We start from the raw sequence: 19,777 nt of genomic DNA on the forward strand, positions 1-19,777 counted from the left end.
AGACATAACTGCATGCACCTGATTGACATCAAGCACATTGTATTGCACAAAGACCTAGACACCAAAACGACTGCTGCAAACCAAACTAATAGACGCTTGTTAAAGCAGGCGGGCGATCAGAGGCACTGGCAAAGGACGTGAACGGAATCAGAGCGGTTTCTTGTCGGGTCAGTAACTCAAAGCACCCAAGTTTCTCGCGGTGGGTTACTCCCCTGCTTCAATACACAGCGTCATCTTTAACTGTTTAAAAAGTTGAATAGGACCTCTCTGTGTTTTGTTTTAGATTTTATTTTAATTACATTGGTGCACAATCCAAGAGCCCTATCCAATAGAATAACCTCCTTTCAAATCATTATTTTTTTCAAATAAAAATGCAGGCTTTTTAATTCTGTTAAAATGATGAGTGTTAGCATAGGCTTTTTGGAAAACGATCACTATGCTAAAGTACAAGGCTACAGAAAATTTGTAGGTTTCATATGCAGGGCACACAATTCACTGTTTTATTTCATACTCAGCAGTCAAAGTAATTGTACTCTTTCACCAACAGATAAAAATTGTATCTGGAAAAACACAGGACCTGTCACACTTCATAATGTGTTACACAAACAAGAAGCTTAAAAAAAAAAAAAACTTTATTTAAAGACCTTCTAGAAAAGCAGCTAACATACAGTGATGATACAGGTGTGCTATACTTTCTCTTTTCTGGATATTCAGAAAACTTATATAATAAAAAGCAACGGCACTAGGATAACTCATAGCATAAAAGTGACAGAGATTGGGGGGACGGTTATAAAATTCATCGTTTAGCTTGTAGTGCCGCTAAAAGATAGTTCCACTGTAGGCTGGGGTGTTACCGCTAGAACTAGGAGGCTGACAACCAACAGACCCCTCCCAGCGCCTCTACCACTGACCTGAGGGAAGACCAGTGCTGATCAGGGTCTGTCAAACTGCTAGAAAAGAGGGACTGTGCCTGAAGCCACGGGGGTGGATGTTAGTCACACTTCTGCAAGACTGTATCATGTTTATTAAAGCCTTCAGTCCCACCAAGATATGGGGGGCTGTGGTATTAACACACAAGCTGCGAGGTGCAAATGAACTCTATGCTGTCGCTGTGTACAATCCTGCCCTATCAGCAGAGCGGGGAGGCGTGTGGTCCAGCAGCACATGCAAGGTGCTTGCCCCGTGTGTTGAGGTGCCCTCCCTCCCTCTCTCCGCTCAGAAGTCCTGCCGGATGTTCTCCTTGTTCTCATCCCCGTGCTGCTGGTTCAGCTGGCAGAGCTCGTTCTCCAGCTGCACGATGGCTCTCTCGATCTCGTAGTTCTTGCTGACCAGCGACACCCAGCTGCAGAGAGAAGCAAACAGGCAAGCAGGTCAGCGGCCACACAGGCAGTCATTTCTAATGCCACTGCATCGGCCCCACAAATACCACTCCCCTAATCTCAGCGGTGACTGCAGATTTCATAGCGAAGACAGAGGAGCACACAGTATACAAAGGGAGCACACAAGAGGAGAAATACTGCTTTTTGGATCAGCAATTCTAGTTCAATAACGTACTGGTAACTTTATACAGATATAAACGTCATGCTTTTTCTAGCTCGTCAGAAAGAAAACGCTTGTGCTATACAATATCCGTTTGTTGTCGCATGTCTAGCAAGGAGGACTGCAAGCCAGCTCGGGTCAGTTTGAAGTCTAAACGCATTTTAAGGGTCCGAGTACAGTTTCGCTGCCACTGTAAAGTGTCCTGTTGGGTTCCTCTGCATCCTTTCTAGTGAACACAGGCCTGAAACACTCACTTGGACTCCAGCTCTCGTAGTTTGGCTCCACCTTTCATCTGGTCATTTTTCCTCTGCCAGTTCAGGTCTTGAATCTCCTTCCTGCCGTGAAAAAAGAATCAGAAATCACATCTCAAAACCAAAGGCGCCTCCAAAGCTACTGCCGCAGCAATGACCTTCGAGGTCGGTCGCAAGACACCGTCTTGTTTGTTTGAGGTTTGCAAGAGGACAGGAATGCATAGTGATCACGTATGCAATTAACTGTCAAAGTGCTCGTCATCAAGCAGAGGCCCTCGCTGAAAAGCATGCAAGCTGCAAAGTTTCGTGCAAATGCCTGCGTGACAGGCCAATGGCAGAGCGCAACACAAACGCATTCTGTAATAACTTGTGTTTGGGTATTACAAATGACACGGCCCCCCACCTGACCCTCTGTAGCTCCTTCTGCGACAGCTCGATCATGTGCATCAGGTTTCTGTAGGGAGAGAAGAACACCTTTACTTGGAAGTACAGGGACGAGTCACATCGGCACGCGCTCTTTCAAACGAGGGGTGGGGTCCGAGACAAACAACAAGGGGTCATTTGAAATCTGGTTTCAAGGTCTTGACAACCAGACAATGCCATTAAATAAGGATGCCTGGGTTCACTGCAGCGACCCTGAAGAAAGGCGATGTGGGGACCTACTCGTTGTACAGCTTCCAGCTGTTGCTGCCGTACTGAGACATGAGTTCCAGGTTCTCAATGCGCACCGCCTGGTGCTCAAGCTGTGCCATCGAGTTGTTCACGCAGTCCTGCCACGCCGTGATGTCATTCTTCTGTCCCGACGAGGGGGCCGGCAATTCATACCTGCAACAACAACGACACACCATCATCACCCTACTGAACACCTCGTCACGCCCCTACAGGCAGGGCTCTGCAAAACCGTTTCCCTTGCAATTCTCAACAGGGCTTGGCTAGCTCTGTGGTTAACAGTACTATGCACCGGCTAGCACATACTGTTCAAACAGGCAATTTGAAATATACAAAACCAATACCTCTTCATGCCCAGGAGTTCCATAGGCTGCCTGGCCGCTAGCCTCTCAAACTCATTGCGCATGATTTCTGTCTGTGAGAGAGAGCGAATTGTTACTTGAAATGGTACAGCAGCCAGGAGAATGGGCACACAGCCTGTTCTTCATTCAGTGCTCCTGGGTTCACTTGAATCACGTACTCCAGACTGTGATTCACCCCAGCATAATTACAAAAGGCAAATGGGTAGCTTTTTATTGACCTCACCTCGAAGGTAGAGAAGTCAGGCGTGGGCAGGTAACTGAGGTAATTCTTCGTGGGTCTGTATCGCCGCGTCTCCTCTTCCACGAGTGCGGCCGCCTGGAAACACACACGCGAGTGGGTTAACCCCACAGCACCCCCAACCAGTGCAGTGAGTATCGCAGTCTGGACTGGAGACCCTCTCGTTTTGTTCCGTGTTAGTTCCCTCGACAAGCACGCAAGTGATAATCCATCTCAAGCAATTATTTTAGAAACACTGGGTGAATATGCATTTCAAACTGCGTGTAAAACATTACAATTAAACAAAGGCGAGTTTTACTATCACCGACACACGGATCCAGTAGCCGCAGATCAATTGAGCTCATGTTTCCTCTCCAGGGTTTGTGTGTGTGGGACCAGGCTACTCGCCACTACTTTGGAGATGGTGAAGACACGACCCAAAACAGAACAGTTTCGCCCTGTTCTGAGTCTCGAATGAACAATTCATAAAAAAACAACAACAATATTAATAAAGCAACTTTAACCAGAGGAAGAAATCAAAGCAAACACACGCGACGCGGCTTGACTCTTAATCTATCACCCCTCCGGGTACGAGAGCCTCTTAGGGGCAAACACACATTATCATTGAAAACACTCCCGCTTCCTTACCGCCTCTCGCACGCCAGCAGCGTCATATCCCTGATCAAAATAAGGCAAAGCGTCCACAAACACCTCTCCAGCAACCGAGCTGGTGCCCGCCATCTTCCCTTCTGCAACTCGGCAGAGCGCACATGCGCAGAGAGAGAGTCGTGGTGGAGCGACGCCATAGTTACTGCTGGCAAAGCGCAGCGACTCAATCCCGACCAGTAGAGGGCGTGTGAGGTCAGCTGTGCTGAGAGCATGCGCAGCCGGCTCTACTGTAGCGTGTGTGCAGGAGCAGCTCTCCCGAGCGCCCCCTCCCTTGTGCCATCCCTCCCCCCCCACCCTTCCCATCCCCCCCCCTTCCCTTTTTGGCAGAGCGCACATGCGCAGAGAGAGAGTCGTGGTGGAGCGACGCCATAGTTACTGCTGGCAAAGCGCAGCGACTCAATCCAGACCAGCAGAGGGCGTGTGAGGTCAGCTGTGCTGAGAGCATGCGCAGCCGGCTCTACTGTAGCGTGTGTGCAGGAGCAGCTCTCCCGAGCGCCCCCTCCCTCATAGTGACACACTGCAGACAAGCGCCCCCTCCCTCACTGCAGACAATACTGCGCTGTGTGTGCAGGAGCAGCTCTCCCGAGCGCTCCCTCCCTCATAGTGACACACTGCAGACAAGACTGCGCTGTGTGTGCAGGAGCGGCTCTCCCGAGCGCTCCCTCCCTCATAGTGACACACTGCAGACAAGACTGCGCTGTGTGTGCAGGAGCAGCTCTCCCGAGCGCCCCCTCCCTCATAGTGACACACTGCAGACGGGACTGCGCTGTGTGTGCAGGAGCAGCTCTCCCGAGCGCCCCCTCCCTCATAGTGACACACTGCAGACAAGACTGCGCTGTGTGTGCAGGAGCAGCTCTCCCGAGCCCTCCCTCCCTCATAGTGACACACTGCAGACAAGACTGCGCTGTGTGTGCAGGAGCAGCTCTCCCGAGCGCTCCCTCCCTCATAGTGACAGGAAGCGACACAGGCTGTTCTGCGGTGTTATTTTATATTAGTTAGTTAGTTTGTATTTGAAATGCTTCTAATTCTTCATTTGCCTTTATAGGTCTCCTGTGGTTTTTGTTTTCGTTTTCATCTGCCATTTCTCTAGGTATCCTTATTTTAATGTTTTCTGTTTTTATAAGAAACATTTAAAAGCTTTATTATTATTTGTGTATTTTGTTGAATTTCTGTTAAGTCACTTTGGTAAAAGCATGTTTAATAATAATCTATAAAGTGATGACGTGTGCGGGTCATTCTAACCCTTATTGTGACATCATTGTGATATTGCTGTGACATCGCTGTGACGTCATGTAAAATTAGAATCCTTTAGTGTTCTCATTTGTAACAGCTTCATGTCTCCCACATTGGAGGGGGGGCGAACTGTGGTACAGTTTTATGAAGAAGCAATTCAAACAGTAATTACTTTGTAACATCTAGCATTATCACTGCATGAAGACCCAGCTTCGCCGCTCTTTTAGAAGCTGCTATGAGAGCTCTGCAAGGAAAGCTGTGCATTTTGAACGGCACAGGGGTAGAAACTGGGGGGTCTTCAGCGAGCAACTGATCAGTGACAAGGCAACCCGAATGCAATGGGGTGCGGGGCAGCTGAAAAAAACAAACAAACAAAAACACACACCTGCTCACTGAGATTTATACCAAAAAAAAAAAAAAAGTTTATTTTTTTAGGATACTTCTGAGAACATCCCTGTTGAATATGTGACACTGTGACACGACCCCATGACGTGATCACTGGCACAGCACCCCTCCTCGAGCAGACCCAGGCGAGGGGGGTCACAGCTACCTCTCACAGTGTGGTCATTTCATACTTCACACAGCCCCCACTCAGTCCTTGTACAATCCCAGTGCCTTGTTTCAATCCCAGTAACACCAAGACTGGGGGCTGCGCCAGGCAGCACTAACACTGTAGACACACATGAAGGACACTGGACAGGTGATCTGAAGGGATTCCATAAAACTTGTTTGAATAAGAAATGGGATTTTGGATCAGCAAAAAAAAACATTAGATATATATAATATATATATAAACACACACACACCCACACAACACACCACACAGTTTAAAGCATGCATAGATATGCGTACTATCTAGGCATGAGCCGTATCTACACACACTAAATGTTGGCTGTTAAAAGGATAAATAAATAGATTGGCGCTCACATCGACAAGGGGAAAGGGTCAGCGAAAGAATACCCCTTTGCTTTCTTTCTCGAGTGTCACAATGTTCACGCGGGCATCTTAGCCCACAGAGCAGGAGGGCGCTGGACCCTCCGCAAAGATGGTATTGGTAGCGTGTTTTTATGTCTGTGGTGTGTTAAAGCTGTTTTTAAAAAAATTGGTCAAACACAATATCATAAATATAGTTGCCCGGCCTCCCTTCCAGACTATGCTATGTACAAATGAACAACAGTGTGTGCGTGTGTTTGTGTGGTGTCTGGTCAGTGGTTTGTGGTTTGTGTGCAAGGTGCGTCCGGTCAGGGTGGTGTGCCTGTGGTGTGTCAGTGGTGTCGTCAGGGGTATGTGTGTGTGTGTGTGCGTGTGTATCTGTCAGTGTGTGTGTGTGTGCATGTGCGAGAGCTACACAGGGACACGCTGGAGGCATCTTTAATATATTCAAGAGAGAACGATGAATCTTGCAGATATTTGATCTCTCATATGACTGTGCTCCAGTTGAGTCCTGATCCCCACTATGCAAATCTATTAATCCTTCTCAGCTCCCTCTGGCTGAGCGACCCTGTGAGACGAGTTACGCTGCCCAGTGCCAAAGCATGCCAGAGAGTTCACCATTGAACTGGCCTGCCCAGGGAGCACACTGCAGGGAGGCTGGCACATGAACTCAGTGCCCTGCCCAGAGAGCACACTGCAGGGAGGCTGGCACATGAACTCAGTGCCCTGCCCAGGGAGCACACTGCAGGGAGGCTGGCACCTGAACTCAGTGCCCTGCCCGGGAAGCAGACTGTAGGGAGCCTGTGAAATACTACTTTCTAACCCAGGTATTTGTGCTCAGTGGATCTCTGCCTTCCAGGTTCCAGTTAGCAGTGCTCTGAATTAATAAACCAGGTATTTGTGGTCAGTGGATCTCTGCCTTCCAGGTTCCAGTTAGCAGTGCTCTGAATTAATAAACCAGTCTCTTCATTTTTAAACTCTGTTCCAGTGGGTCCCAGGAGCTGCAGCGCCTTGTGATTAAGACTCTTTGTCAACAGCTGAAAAAGGTGCTCTGCTAGCCAGTCAATCAGCCCTCTTTCGGCCACTCCCACTCACTCGGGCAGCCAATAGGCACCCGTCTGAGCTTGCTGGTCCTTTAATGGCGGTTTTAAGGCGGAGCTTGCCAATTTACTTCTTTTGAAGAAATTTCATTTTATTTCCTGCAAGAGAAACCAAAAGAAAACCAGTGATTAGCAGGACTGCGTTCAATGATGAAGTCTGGGCAAGCCTCTGCTACGTTACGAATGAATGAAAAGATCTCGTCAAAGCCATTACAAAGCTCGCGCACGCACACACAGGGACACCCCGACACGCACGCACACTCACGCACGCCCCTCACCCAGTCCCTTCAGAAACTTGTTCATGCCACCGGGCTCCGAGTCCGGCATCGTCTCCAAATACTCAGCTGCTCGAAGCTCGAAGAGGCCTGTGGACACCAACAGGGGGCGTTAGAGAGCTGCAGAAGCCCGTTCTCTCAGTGCCTTCCTTCCTGTCACTAACCAACCAGCTGTTTCCCCTAATGCCCGTTCTGCAGTCAGGACAGAAAACAGTTATCTATGATTCAGAACACCTCCCAGTATCTCAAACCCAGTATAGAGAACCAGACAGATAGACATGTATTTATTAAAACACCCGTGCAGCAAATGGACTGGCGAGATTCATGGAGTGAACTGACCTTTAACCCCGCTCTTGCGCAGCTCCCTGTCCTGGATGAAGCCGGAGAATGTCTGCGTCTCCATGAAGAGCTGCAGGAACTGCCGCGCACCGCGGGAGGGGTGGGACTTTCGGAAAGCGTCCCGCCGGAGAGCCCTCTGCCCCCCCTCCCCTACCCCCATGTGCAGGGAGTAATGACCCACCAGCTCCACAAAGAAATGGACAAACGCCTCAGAGAGAAGAGAGCTGAGGCAGGGGGGAGGACCTGAGAGAGACAGACAGAGAGAGAGAGAGAGGATGTACTAGCCTATGGAAAGCGCTCTGAACACACATTAGTGTTGCTTTGTATTGATCATCCGTCTCAACCTCAATCACATTGCAGGGTTCAAAATGCCTGGCTTAGCGATGACTGAAGCAATGAAACAAACAGACATTACAGACAGAGATAGACAGACAGAGAAAGTGAGAGTCTCACCTCCTCTCATTCCTGCTGCCTCCAGCGCCAGGATGTCTCCTCGTTCCTCCAGGACCTGCAAGAGAGCTGCCTGGAGCTTGCTGGGGAGGATACAGTCCTCATCCGAGATCTGAGGCAGAGACACACACAGCCTTCACTGACATGCACTACAGGTTCTTGTTTACAGAATAAGCAGGGGCTGCTGTAAGGAGCTGGTGGGATGTTATTTACTGCTTGTATAGAACTCGATTCTAACTGTGCTGTGGCTGGATGGCTAGAAATAAAACCAGAGGGTTACTGAGGGTGGAAATGTCTACAGCGTAGACTACAAAACTGAAAATGCATCAAAAATGAAAACAGAAATAAAATGCTTATTAAAACCCTCCACACCTGGAAACAGCCAGCGCCGCTACAGCAAAATACTGCTGGAAGTACGAAGAACAGGTATGTTTGTATAACTACAGTACAGCGGGTAGAGTTGGAATACAGAGACATGCACACACAACTACTCACCTGTCTTATGAAGCGGTTTGCACACAGATCCACAATCAGCACCTGTGAAAGATCAGACAGCTCTCAGGTCTGCTCTCATTTACACACACCCTGGCACAGACGCTGTGGGCACACAGAACGCACTGCCATGGGAAAAGCTCAAAGTCACGGATTTGTTTAAATGGTTTCGGGGGACGGACTCACCTCTTCGATGGGCAGCTCCATCAGCTCGGGCAGGGCACAGGACAGCACTCCGATCAGGAAGGGGGTGGGGGAGCAGGTGATGTCGATCATGCAGGCCGGCAGCACAGGGATGTAGGTGTGCTGCCAGGTGAAGGGGTAGAGCAGAGCGATGGCAGCGTGGGCACAGCGCGACAGGGTGCTGGAGAAACACACAAGAGCAGGGTGAGGGAGGGAGAGGGAGACCAGCACGGCAGCAGTGAAACTGAATCCCGCACGCATTTCAGTCTTCGCTGTAGAAGGCACACGGGATACACCCGAGAGAAATAAAGCGAAAGCTTGAGTAAGGGCATCTCCAGAAATTCGGCGTGCCTTCAGCAGTAAGGAGGCGGTTACCTGATGAAAACCCGACAGTGGGAGGGCGGTTACCTGAGCTTGTCAGCTACGAAGATGACTCTCCTCTCCAGGAGCAGCGAGGCAAACACCTGCAGCAGCTGGCTCCCTCCCAGACACTGGAGGAGACAGTCGAAGTCAACGTGCTCCAGGCGGGAGTCCACAGGCCGGCACAGCTCCAGAACCTGCAGCAAGAGGAAGCACATCAACCGCTCAGCATCGCAAACATGAACCCAGCAGGGCCAGACTGGCTGGAAGGAGTTTGACCTGGACGTGCTCACCTCGTTACCGGAGCCAGGCAGGAAGTTCTTGACAGTGATGGTGCGCCCGGGGGCGGGGAATGGAGCCTCCATAACACTGCGCATGAACGGGTAGACGAGAGCCGGAGAGATATCCCTGCGCCGCTCCACCTCCTCCAGAATCTGAAAACACCAGACACACCGTCAATATCAGCTACAGAGCCAGCAGATTCCCCAGGGCAGGAATAGAAAAGATCTCTTTGTGCACATGTTGGGAAACGAACACAAGCAAGTGTAAGTACAGCAGAAATCTAGAGTAAAAAAAACCATTTCCCTTACCTTGGCAAAGAGGTTAAAGCAGCCCAGCCGACTGACAATACAGTGCACCTCCGGGATCCGCTTCCCCTTCCCACTGGGCTGAGGAGAGAGACAGGAATCGAACGAGGAGACGTTACTGCTGAAGACAGACAGACAGACAGACAGACAGACAGAGGAGTGAGGAGAGAGACTCTCTCTCTATCACTCCTATTTCATCCTGTATCTCTCTCGGCTCCTCTGGCTGTCCTTGCTCCTCTGCAAGACGCATTACTGGCTGATGACGACTCGACAGACAGACAGACAGACAGAGAGAGAGAGGGAGAGAGAGAGTGAGGAGAAAGAGACAGAGAGAGAGCGAGGAGACAGACAGGAATCGAACGAGGAGACATTACTGCTGAAGACAGACAGACAGAGAGAGAGAGAGAGAGAGAGAGGAGAGAGAGAAAGAGAGAGCTTGCTCTTGCTTTCTCTATCGAACTCTTGCTCTGACTCTCGCTTATGTCTTCTCCTTTAACTCTGCTCCTCTGAAATGACGACTCTCTCACTCTGTATGTCTGTCAGACTCTGACGGAGAGGAGAGGGGGTTGAATCGACAGGAAATGAACGAGGAGAAAAAAGTACTGTCTGTCTCAGAAGACAGACAGAGAGAGACAGACAGAGAGAGAGAGGAGAGAGGGAGAGACAGAGAGACACAGAGAGAGACAGCTGAGACAGACAGAGAGAGAGAGGGAGAGAGAGTGAGAAGAGAGACAGGAATCGAACGAGGAGACATTACTGCTGAACAGGTTTTGCTTTTTTGTTTGATATTCTGAGAAGCCGCTACGCCACTAGTGTCCATAACGACTTGGCAGGGAATGAGCACATGAGAGCTGCAGAGCACACAGCAATGTTGGACTGTTAACTGCACTGACTTACACAACCGCACTGACAAACAAACCCGAGTACAGCCTACCAAGAGCTTGCGGCAGTACCCAAACCAGCGGCCTCCGTCCTCTCCAGTCAGCACGAAGGAAAAGGTTTCACTGCAGAAATAAAGGAATGCATTCAGACACCACAAGTTAGGATAGCAAACACAGCAAATAATGAAACTGCAACAGCGGCTTGAGACGAAGCACGGCTTGTATTTGCACAGCGGATTCGTTCAAACCATTCGGGACCGGAGGTTTGTTCAGAGTCACGATCCCAATCCACACCATGCTAAGATGTCAAGTCAAGTCTTGGTTTTATTTATTTTTTACCCTTTATTATTATTTAATCTACAGTCAGAAATAACCAAAGACAGGTGACAGGTGATTAACATACAGGCTGCAACGTGGCAGGTCATTTGGGACGATTGCGGCTGGGGTTAGCGAGGGTCCCGCTGAATTTCACACAGTGAAGAACAGGACGGGTTCATGTTTCATTTTCTCCATCACATCACACAAGCGTACCTGGGGAGCTCAGCTGAAGGTCTCCAGTCTTGGGAGTCTGGGAAGCAGAAACTGGGAATGGCTCTGAGCCTCTGCTCTGCGTCCCGGGACTGTCGCGTGCTCTTCTCAAACTGTGAACAACAACAAGAGGCACAGCAATCCGTAACCACTCTACACCCCAGACTCTCAGCACCTTCCCAATAACCAGAGCTCCAGTCTAAACACTCCATTCACAGCTCTGTCATTGCCAGCACCTTCCCAATAACCAGAGCTCCAGTCTAAACACTCCATTCACAGCTCTGTCATTACCAGCACCTTCCCAATAACCAGAGCTCCAGTCTAAACACTCCATTCACAGCTCTGTCATTGCCAGCACCTTCCCAATAACCAGAGCTCCAGTCTAAACACTCCATTCACAGCTCTGTCATTACCAGCACCTTCCCAATAACCAGAGCTCCAGTCTAAACACTCCATTCACAGCTCTGTCATTACCAGCACCTTCCCAATAACCAGAGCTCCAGTCTAAACACTCCATTCACAGCTCTGTCATTGCCAGCACCTTCCCAATAACCAGAGCTCCAGTCTAAACACTCCATTCACAGCTCTGTCATTACCAGCACCTTCCCAATAACCAAAGCTCCAGTCTAAAAACTCCATTCACAGCTCAGCTCTTCTGCAAAACACCATAAATGTTCTGGTCAAAGTTTTTAAAATGAAGAGGGCGCTGGAGGGCTGTCAGGAGTCTCACCTTGTTGGGGAACTGCTGTGTGATCTCAGGGGTGTAGGCGTTGCTGGAGGGTTTCTTGCGTAGCGACACGACGACGAAGAGCTGGAAGAGCTGCTGCTCCTGAAGCTCGTACAGGTCCTTCTCCAGCGTCTGATAAAGAGGGTTTCTCCGCAGAGTGGAGTGGACATGCACAGAGCGCCGGCCACCGCCTGAGAGGAAGAGACGCTCGTCAGAGCCTGGGACAGCGTGCAGGCTGTGTCAATTCAGAGCCTGGGACAGCGTGCAGGCTGTGTCAATTCAGAGCCTGGGACAGCGTGCAGGCTGTGTCAATTCAGAGCCTGGGACAGCGTGCAGGCTGTGTCAATTCAGAGCCTGGGACAGCGTGCAGGCTGTGTCAATTCAGAGCCTGGGACAGCGTGCAGGCTGTGTCAATTCAGAGCCTGGGACAGCGTGCAGGCTGTGTCAATTCAGAGCCTGGGACAGCGTGCAGGCTGTGTCAATTCAGAGCCTGGGACAGCGTGCAGGCTGTGTCAATTCAGAGCCTGGGACAGCGTGCAGGCTGTGTCAATTCAGAGCCTGGGACAGCGTGCAGGCTGTGTCAATTCAGAGCCTGGGACAGCGTGCAGGCTGTGTCAATTCAGAGCCTGGGACAGCGTGCAGGCTGTGTCAATTCAGAGCCTGGGACAGCGTGCAGGCTGTGTCAATTCAGAGCCTGGGACAGCGTGCAGGCTGTGTCAATTCAGAGCCTGGGACAGCGTGCAGGCTGTCAATTCAGAGCCTGGGACAGCGTGCAGGCTGTGTCAATTCAGAGCCTGGGACAGCGTGCAGGCTGTGTCAATTCAGAGCCTGGGACAGCGTGCAGGCTGTGTCAATTCAGAGCCTGGGACAGCGTGCAGGCTGTGTCAATTCAGAGCCTGGGACAGCGTGCAGGCTGTGTCAATTCCCTGACCGGTCAGGCGCTTAGTGAGCTCAGAGCGCACACCTGCAAGGCTTGCCCTCCAGGGGGCGGTAGCTCACTCTGGAGTTCCTGGCTGCAGAAGAGGAAGCTGGCTCGGTCATGGGAATAATTTGACTTTCTAATTTGGGAAGAAAATCAGCGGCACTCTACATTATTTATTTATTGATTTATTTTTTGTTAATAGTTTTTACCCCTTGAATTATTGAACACAGATCCGCTGGCACCTGGTCTGGCTACTCACCTACGCTGGGCTCCTCTGTGTCACTCTCTGTGTCACTGGCATCACCTGGAATGAAGTAAAAGGGATGTTTAGTCAATGTGAACTCACTGCAGTAATTATAGGAACACCGCTTCATGCTAGATTGCCAGAGCAATAAAAATATGCCTCAAGCTTTCAATCACAACAATGAGACGCACTGGTGGCACACAGAGAAACTCAAAGACAGGCGCTGCTCAATGTCTTCAGTGCTGAAAGCAGTCTGGTTCACACGCTTACATCCCATGATAAAATAAATGATGCAATTCGGTTACAAAATTACTGAAGCCTTTAAGACGAGATGTTAAAGGGCACATTTATTCCATATATATTAAACTTTTACACAGAGAATGGAAGGAAGACATTGCACAGCAGTTTGATCCAGTCCTGGTTTTGCTACGAGTTTAGTAAGACACACCTGAGCTTGTTACCCATATGCTGGGGCAGATCAAGCACATATTAAAACCTGGAACGGCTGAAACTGCTCTGCAGTAGGAGTCTTATTTCCTTCCCTGTTATAGTAGGATGTGCGGCTACTGAGTCCTGCCAGCGAGCAGCAATCTAAACTGGAACTCGCAGAGTCTGAATTTAAATGTGGGATTACTGATGGAAACGCACATCTCTTAAATCACTCAAGGTGGCAGGTTGAAATTCCTGGAGTCCTAACCTAACTGCATATCTAAGCAGCACCAACGCAAGCGCCCCTCTACCCACTGCGCCGACCCGCAGGGCAGCAACGTACCTCTGCCCATGGTCACCTGGGTCTTCACTCGCTTCTTTCCCCTCTTGGCGTTAAAGATCTCCTGAATCTTGCTCACAAACTGGAAGGGGAAATAAAAACCACTTAGGATTTCTGAAATGTGACATTAAAATGCTGGCTCCGCGCTCCACACACAGCTCTGAAATGAACTCCAGATGAGAAGCCTGTGTCTGGCTGCCAGGTTTCCTGACAGCTCCGGGCTCGACGCGGGCTCCGCAGTCCAGTCCCTGAGCAGACATGTGGGCTCCGGGTCCTTCTATCTGCACGCTTTCACAAACACCAGATATTTAAGTGAGCTGCAGCTGAGAGGCTAATTGAACAATCCCACAAATCTTCTCCTTCGCACGCTCTCGTTCTCTACACGCAGCCCTTCACACAGCTCTGAAAGTCTGTTACTGCAAACCCCTTGGTTTCTTTAGGTCAGCTGCACACGTAAGAGTTACAGAATTATTATTTCATGAGCTACAATTAAAGCATGGACACGTTTCGAGCCGTCGCATATAGAAGCTGTACTTCTGTATTATTTCCCTTTAAGATCAATTAAAACAAACCCACTTCACAATCACCAAGCAACTTCCAACAGTACATTGTGAACCTGCGAATAGCACACATCACCCTTTTTTTCTGTCCTTGAAGCAGTGGGTGATTCTTTTGGGGTGGATGCAGAACGAGGGCGATCGAACCAGCAAGTGTTTGATGGAATGTGGAAAAACTTCTTGCAGAGATTGTCTGTTCAAAAGTTTCACCAAACTCCGTTCGGAAAAAGATAAGCGTAAAAGGAAGCCGTTCCAAAAATGCACACGAGGACGGTCGACAGTATCTAGACAAACACACTGGAAATACAGCAGCGCAAACACCAAGAGAAACCTCTGTCTCTTCCAGATAAGTGTCGGGGGGTTGTTTCTGTGTCTTGGCCTGTTACTTTGGACGCTTTACTTCAGGAGTGGTTGGGGGGGGGGGTTCCTAATTGAGAAAAGCAAGTCAAGCAGACGAATGTGTTTTTGGCTCGTGCCTCCTTCAGTCCTGTGTTCCCACAGCGTCTCTGCAGATGAGTTACATGGGCCGCTCAGTTCAAAGACAGTATCATCAGGAGAGTTCTTTAGATTCTTAACAGATTTCAGCCCTTTTTAAAATCAGCCCTGGAGCTAGATTCCTGGTAAAGACAGATATAAACCCAGCAGGGTCTCCAAAGCGCCAGGAAAACCTTTCCGAACTAGCGGAAGAAAGAATGAGAGCGCTGGCACACGGAGAGCGCTGGCACGCGGAGAGAGCTGGCACGCGGAGAGAGCTGGGTGTCAGCGCAAACTCCCAGCCAGCACACTGGAGAGAGGATTCACTGAAGGAACACTTTTAAAAGCGGGCTGTAAGAGATGGCATCTCTTGAACAAGAGACACCTTGTACAGCAGCCGTCTACATGCAGGAACTCAGAACACGCATGTTAGTGACGCTCGCCCTCCACATACACAAGATTAGGATGCATTATATATGTGCTGAAGTTCTGTGACAACTGAACCAGCAGCAGCTCTTGAGATTCATACAAAACCTTTTCATTCATCCAGGCTTTAATAATACAGTGATAAGAGCACGCGAACAGACATTTATAAGCATCCTTCTAATTTAACAAGAAGCTTTACACTGGTAATGCAACTAGAGACCACTAATCTTTAAGCTGCTGCAATGTACATTCAACGCTGTACAGTAAACTGATCCTTAAAACCATCGCAAGACCTTTCATCAAGCCCAAAAATATCAATTGTTAAAGGAGAATTTCAGCCCCTCTGAGGCAATGTCCCACCTCCTCTCCACTGCCCCCCTCTCACCAGCTCCATCAGGATTGAACACTCCACCTCTTCCCAATGCCTGGGTTCAGGGGCTGCCTCCAGTCCCAGCCCAGGAGCCTCTCTCTCTGTTTTTAAAGTGGCAAAGCAGCCCTGCTTTCCCTGCCCCAGCTCTGGGTGTTGCACAATGCACACTGTCGCTGTGTGAAGAACATGCAGGGGCTGGACTGGGGGTTTAGGAGGAATTGCTTGGCGACGAAAGCTTTGCTGTTTTGTTTTTTTTTTCAACATACAGAAATAGCTGGCCTATAAGAAGACGGGACTCTTAGAAGTTCCTGTTTTTTGTTCAGCAAATGCAATTGCAAACATTCCCACACGCGCACACACACGCGCACACACACACACACACACACTCACACCACACACACACACACACAAACACACACACACACAAACACCCACACTCACGTGATATTTACCACTCCTTTTTTTTTCTTGAGCGAGGGATGGACAGCCCACCTTGTGTCTTTTTTCAAACTGGTGATTTTTTTAACCCCCCTGGGACCCACTCGTTCCGAGTCTTTTTCAAGGGGGGGCATGCAATGATCGCCCGGTCTTGCTCAGGTCTTCTGAGAGCTCATCCGCCCTGTGGGGACAAGAGGGGAGACCTTCTTGATGCAGACCTTTCTCTTAGCCGGCCAGCACAGCCCCCTCCTCCCCCCCTGAGTCTATGCAATGATAAGCTTTGCAGACCCTGCCTCCAGCACGCCCCCCCCTCTCCCCCTGTTCTTGTACCCGTGGCAGCACCCTGGTCCTCCCGTTGCTCTCTGGGCGCGGTACGCTCCTCTTGCACTCTGAAGTCGGTGACAGCGCCGTGGCTCGGACTGCAGGGGGCGCCGGTGTGTAAGAGCGGCCGGTCTTGCTCAGGTCTTGGGCTCTCCATCTGTTCGAGAGGGGGACCTGTCTGAAGAGACTGGCTGGCTTCGGGGGCAGCTGAGGAGGGACGAGGGAGAGGAGGGGAGTCAGGGGAGGCAGGGGGGATCATAGGTGAATGGACAGGGGCATGCTATCTTGACTGCAATTAATGATTCCCAATTATTCTCTATACTGTATAAATTATGCATTACCGGTTTTGAATCAAAATGCACCCAAATACAACAGCATTTGGACTGAAGCTGACACAAGGAATAATCGTGTCTGGGGTTGATAGGGTTAGACTGACACCTAGTGGAAAACACACCTAATAAAATGAAACAATAATAATCTTTGAAAGCTGCCCATTTGAGAGCGATGGGCACGGCATTGGAAACCGCATGGGATTAGCCAGGAGATGTTTCGGAAGCCGGACGGCCTACCTTGGGCGGAGTGGAGCGCTGTCCGGGGGCGTTTCTCTTGGGAGTGGCGGCCCCTCTCAGCTTGTGCAGTGCAGGCAGATTCACATCCTCGTACGCGTTCTCTTTGACCGGGTCTGGGGGAGCGTGGAGAGACAGCGAGGGAGAGCTCCATCACTGCTTTCACAGGACACTTTACACACAGAGCCTCCATCCCATCAGGGCAGGAGGCTGGGCAAACTCCCTGTCCCAAGCAAACTGCTTAAACACTAACAAGCCAGGCTACACAAGCAGCGATTGAGAGCGCTACCACTTCTCACCAGCAGGGGTCAGAATCCACAACAACAGTGCATCACATCACTGTTACACTACAATAGCGTTTTCCAGGGGCGCACATTGGATGCTATGCAGCTAGATTCTAGCACCAGACTACCTCATACATCACCAGCAGGCATGCTGAATTAAAAAAAAAAATCTACTGCTTAGCAACCACAGATGTTGATAGTTTCTGATTGGGTCTGGACTACTCGCATGACCCGCCCACACTCACTAACACCTCCAGAGCAGGGGGAGGGGGGCTTGATTAGGGGAGGGTTTGAGCCTTTAGCACCAGCACGCTCTCGTGCGCACGCGTGTACCTCGTGATTCACAGATGATATCCTCGTAAATGTTGTCCTCAGACAGAGCGTGGTAGAGCCCCGGGCGGCACCCCTCAGGCGCTGACTCTCTGCTGCCAGACACCAGGAAATTGAGCCTCTCCGCATCTTCAAACTCAAAGGATTTCCTGCGGGGGAAAACAAAATAGCAGCCTTCAACACCAGGGGAAGAGGGGCCAGCAAAGAACGGACTGCAGCCAGCCTGCCTGGCACACAGCTACCAGTGCGTGCGTGTGTGCATGTGTGCGGGTGTGTGCGTGCGTGCGTGTGTGTGGGTGCATGCATGTGTGTGTGTACATGTGTGTGGGTGTGTGCGTGCGTGCGTGTGTGTGTGCGTGTGTGCGTGTGCGTGTGTGTGTGCGTGTGTGCGGGTGCGTGCGCGTGTGCGTGTGTGCGGGTGTGTGCATGTGTGTGCATGTGTGCGGGTGTGTGCGTGCATGCGTGTGTGCATGAGCTTTGCACTACACTCAAACCTCAATTCCCTATTTCTGGCTGTTCAGCTACAGTTTTTACTCAAGCCTCACACATGTACTATAGGCACAGCTGGGCTTACACTCGCTGGACTGACTCACTGTGCAAATTACTCCCAGGACATGTGCTCTTCACAGCACAGAAAAAGCCGGAGTCGGTTTTGGTCATAACAGCGAGGCAGCCTTACTTGTGTGGGTGCTATTCGTGGAAGACGCCTTCAAATCTCAGCTCGAAGGTATACTGCTATGAACCATCACCAGGTAGGTCATCACCTTAAAACAAATCTTTAATGTTTTACAGAGTCTATTTTAAGATCTACACAGCTCCTGGTGCTAACACAGCCATCCTTTAACTCTATATTAACCCCACTGGTGGTTTCACTCTATGCATTAACGGGTGTGTTGCAGATCCTCGAGGGTCCTGGAAGACTAAGCCTCATTTTAACCAGCAACTGTGACTCCCCGATGCCTTCACACTGCCGCTGGCTCGGCTCCTGTGAAACACAAGTTCCCTCGACCATGTTCAGAACTAGGTCAAGTTCAGACAATGCAGTGCGCTGCTGCCAGAAACTACAGCATGAGGTCATTTCTCAATGAGCGCTCAGCTCTGCTCAAAACATCTGGCACTCGAAACACAAACCCCGCCCACTTCTCAACCCGCGCTTGTGAATCGTGCTACAGAACCTGAGACACGCCAAACAACCCAAAGCAACTGCATCGAATCGATACAGATGACCATCCTGAAGGGGAGAGATCTTCTGCAACAGAAACTTAGAAACATACACTCCCTGGCTGTTGGGAGAGTATCCCACCTCTATATACACTGGACTCTCCACCACACATGGGCCGCAACACCACAAGATAACTGCTGTGGAGTTCACAGGCTGCAACTACTCCAGGATGTCACGACGGTACAAGCTGGACCAGCGGCGTATGAGCTGGGGGGAGGTCCAAATACAACAGCCAGCGAGTATATAAAATAACCTGATTTCAACTGAAACTGAAAGCTGTGGGATTTGAGCTCCAGCGCTCCTAAACCCTGGCGTACCTGTTGGGTTTTCCTCGTGTGATCCCGTTTACAATCCCCTCTGGGCTGGGGGGTGGGTAAGAGAGAGGGGAGGAGCTTGGCCCGTTCCTGGCTGCGGATTGGCCCTTCCCGAGGATGCAGCCCCCCAACTGGCCCGGCGGGGTGCGCTCTCCCAGGTACTGAAATGTGCGTTGAGGCTTGGGTGGTGGGTTGACTGGGAGAGCCTCCTTCTCGGTGGGGCTGGGGCGTTCTCGTTTCCTCTTCAGTTCCGCCTGCAGCACCTCCTTCTGCCAGGGCAAGTCCATCTTCTTCCAGAAACCCCTGGAGGTGTAGAAGCTCCCGGGTGGGAGAGACCGGCAAGCGTCCGCCGTCAGGCTGCCATTTCCTGGCTTCTTCCCACTCTGAGGGCAGCAGTCTGAGCTCACCACTTTGTGGATATCTTTCAAATTGTCACCACCGCCGCCGTTGAAGGGTTGCTGTTGTTTGGTCACGCCATCAGGGGCCTGACAGGCTTCCCTGAAATCGAGGCCGAGGCTTTTGGCCTTGGCAAGGCCAGGTTTGCCGTTAGCGTTCTCAGAGCCGTCGGATTGGGTCCTGGAAAGCACAGCGTGGCCGCCCCCGACCTTCGAACCCTGCTGCTGGTTGCGGCCCTCCCATTGGGAGATCTTCTGCTTGATGTTGATGGCGGGGTTGCGGGTGAGGGCCCTGCCGGAGGTAGGGGAGTGCCAGGGAACAGCCCCTCCTCCTGGGGCATGCATAGCAA

The 19,777-nt window shown here is 50.6% G+C and overlaps 2 protein-coding genes across 3 annotated transcripts; both read right to left on the reverse strand.

Annotated features, from left to right (window-relative positions):
• Positions 1–297: 297 nt before the first annotated feature.
• On the reverse strand, positions 298–3,804 carry LOC121300369 (pre-mRNA-splicing factor SPF27). Its single transcript, XM_041228945.1, has 7 exons — positions 3,687–3,804; positions 3,045–3,137; positions 2,804–2,874; positions 2,454–2,615; positions 2,194–2,244; positions 1,794–1,874; positions 298–1,342 (listed from the first exon to the last, which is right to left on the reverse strand). The coding sequence occupies exons 1-7, from the start codon at positions 3,777–3,779 to the stop codon at positions 1,216–1,218; spliced, it is 678 nt and encodes a 225-aa protein (XP_041084879.1). The 5' UTR covers positions 3,780–3,804; the 3' UTR covers positions 298–1,215.
• A 2,977-nt stretch (positions 3,805–6,781) lies between these two features.
• Positions 6,782–19,772, reverse strand: LOC121300038 (DENN domain-containing protein 2C-like). Of its 2 annotated transcripts, XM_041228390.1 has the most exons (18): positions 19,036–19,772; positions 17,500–17,645; positions 16,886–16,998; positions 16,326–16,523; positions 13,734–13,812; positions 12,977–13,021; positions 11,799–11,986; positions 11,072–11,181; positions 10,594–10,663; positions 9,663–9,740; positions 9,366–9,506; positions 9,121–9,269; positions 8,716–8,893; positions 8,533–8,574; positions 8,041–8,149; positions 7,588–7,830; positions 7,252–7,338; positions 6,782–7,072 (listed from the first exon to the last, which is right to left on the reverse strand). In XM_041228390.1, exons 1-18 carry the CDS (start codon positions 19,770–19,772, stop codon positions 7,041–7,043), a joined length of 2,745 nt encoding a protein of 914 aa, XP_041084324.1. In that variant the 3' UTR covers positions 6,782–7,040. The 2 variants fall into 2 exon arrangements, with proteins under 2 accessions (XP_041084324.1, XP_041084325.1); XM_041228391.1 differs by lacking the exons at positions 6,782–7,072; positions 7,252–7,338 and adding an exon at positions 7,348–7,440.
• Positions 19,773–19,777: the final 5 nt, after the last annotated feature.

Source organism: Polyodon spathula, chromosome 25 (genome assembly GCF_017654505.1).
Source record: "Polyodon spathula isolate WHYD16114869_AA chromosome 25, ASM1765450v1, whole genome shotgun sequence".
NCBI lineage: Eukaryota > Metazoa > Chordata > Actinopteri > Acipenseriformes > Polyodontidae > Polyodon > Polyodon spathula.

Coding starts and splice junctions, on each gene's coding strand:
- LOC121300369 (XM_041228945.1), bottom strand. CDS start 3,779: ATGGCGGGCACCAGCTCGGTTGCTGGAGAGGTGTTTGTGGACGCTTTG. Junction 3,138..3,686: donor CTGCTGGCGTGCGAGAGGCG/GTAAGGAAGCGG, acceptor GTGTGTTTCCAG/GCGGCCGCACTCGTGGAAGA. Junction 2,616..2,803: donor GAACTCCTGGGCATGAAGAG/GTATTGGTTTTG, acceptor TTGTTGTTGCAG/GTATGAATTGCCGGCCCCCT.
- LOC121300038 (XM_041228390.1), bottom strand. CDS start 19,772: ATGCATGCCCCAGGAGGAGGGGCTGTTCCCTGGCACTCCCCTACCTCC. Junction 9,507..9,662: donor GCTTTAACCTCTTTGCCAAG/GTAAGGGAAATG, acceptor TGGTGTTTTCAG/ATTCTGGAGGAGGTGGAGCG. Junction 8,150..8,532: donor CAAACCGCTTCATAAGACAG/GTGAGTAGTTGT, acceptor TCTCTGCCTCAG/ATCTCGGATGAGGACTGTAT.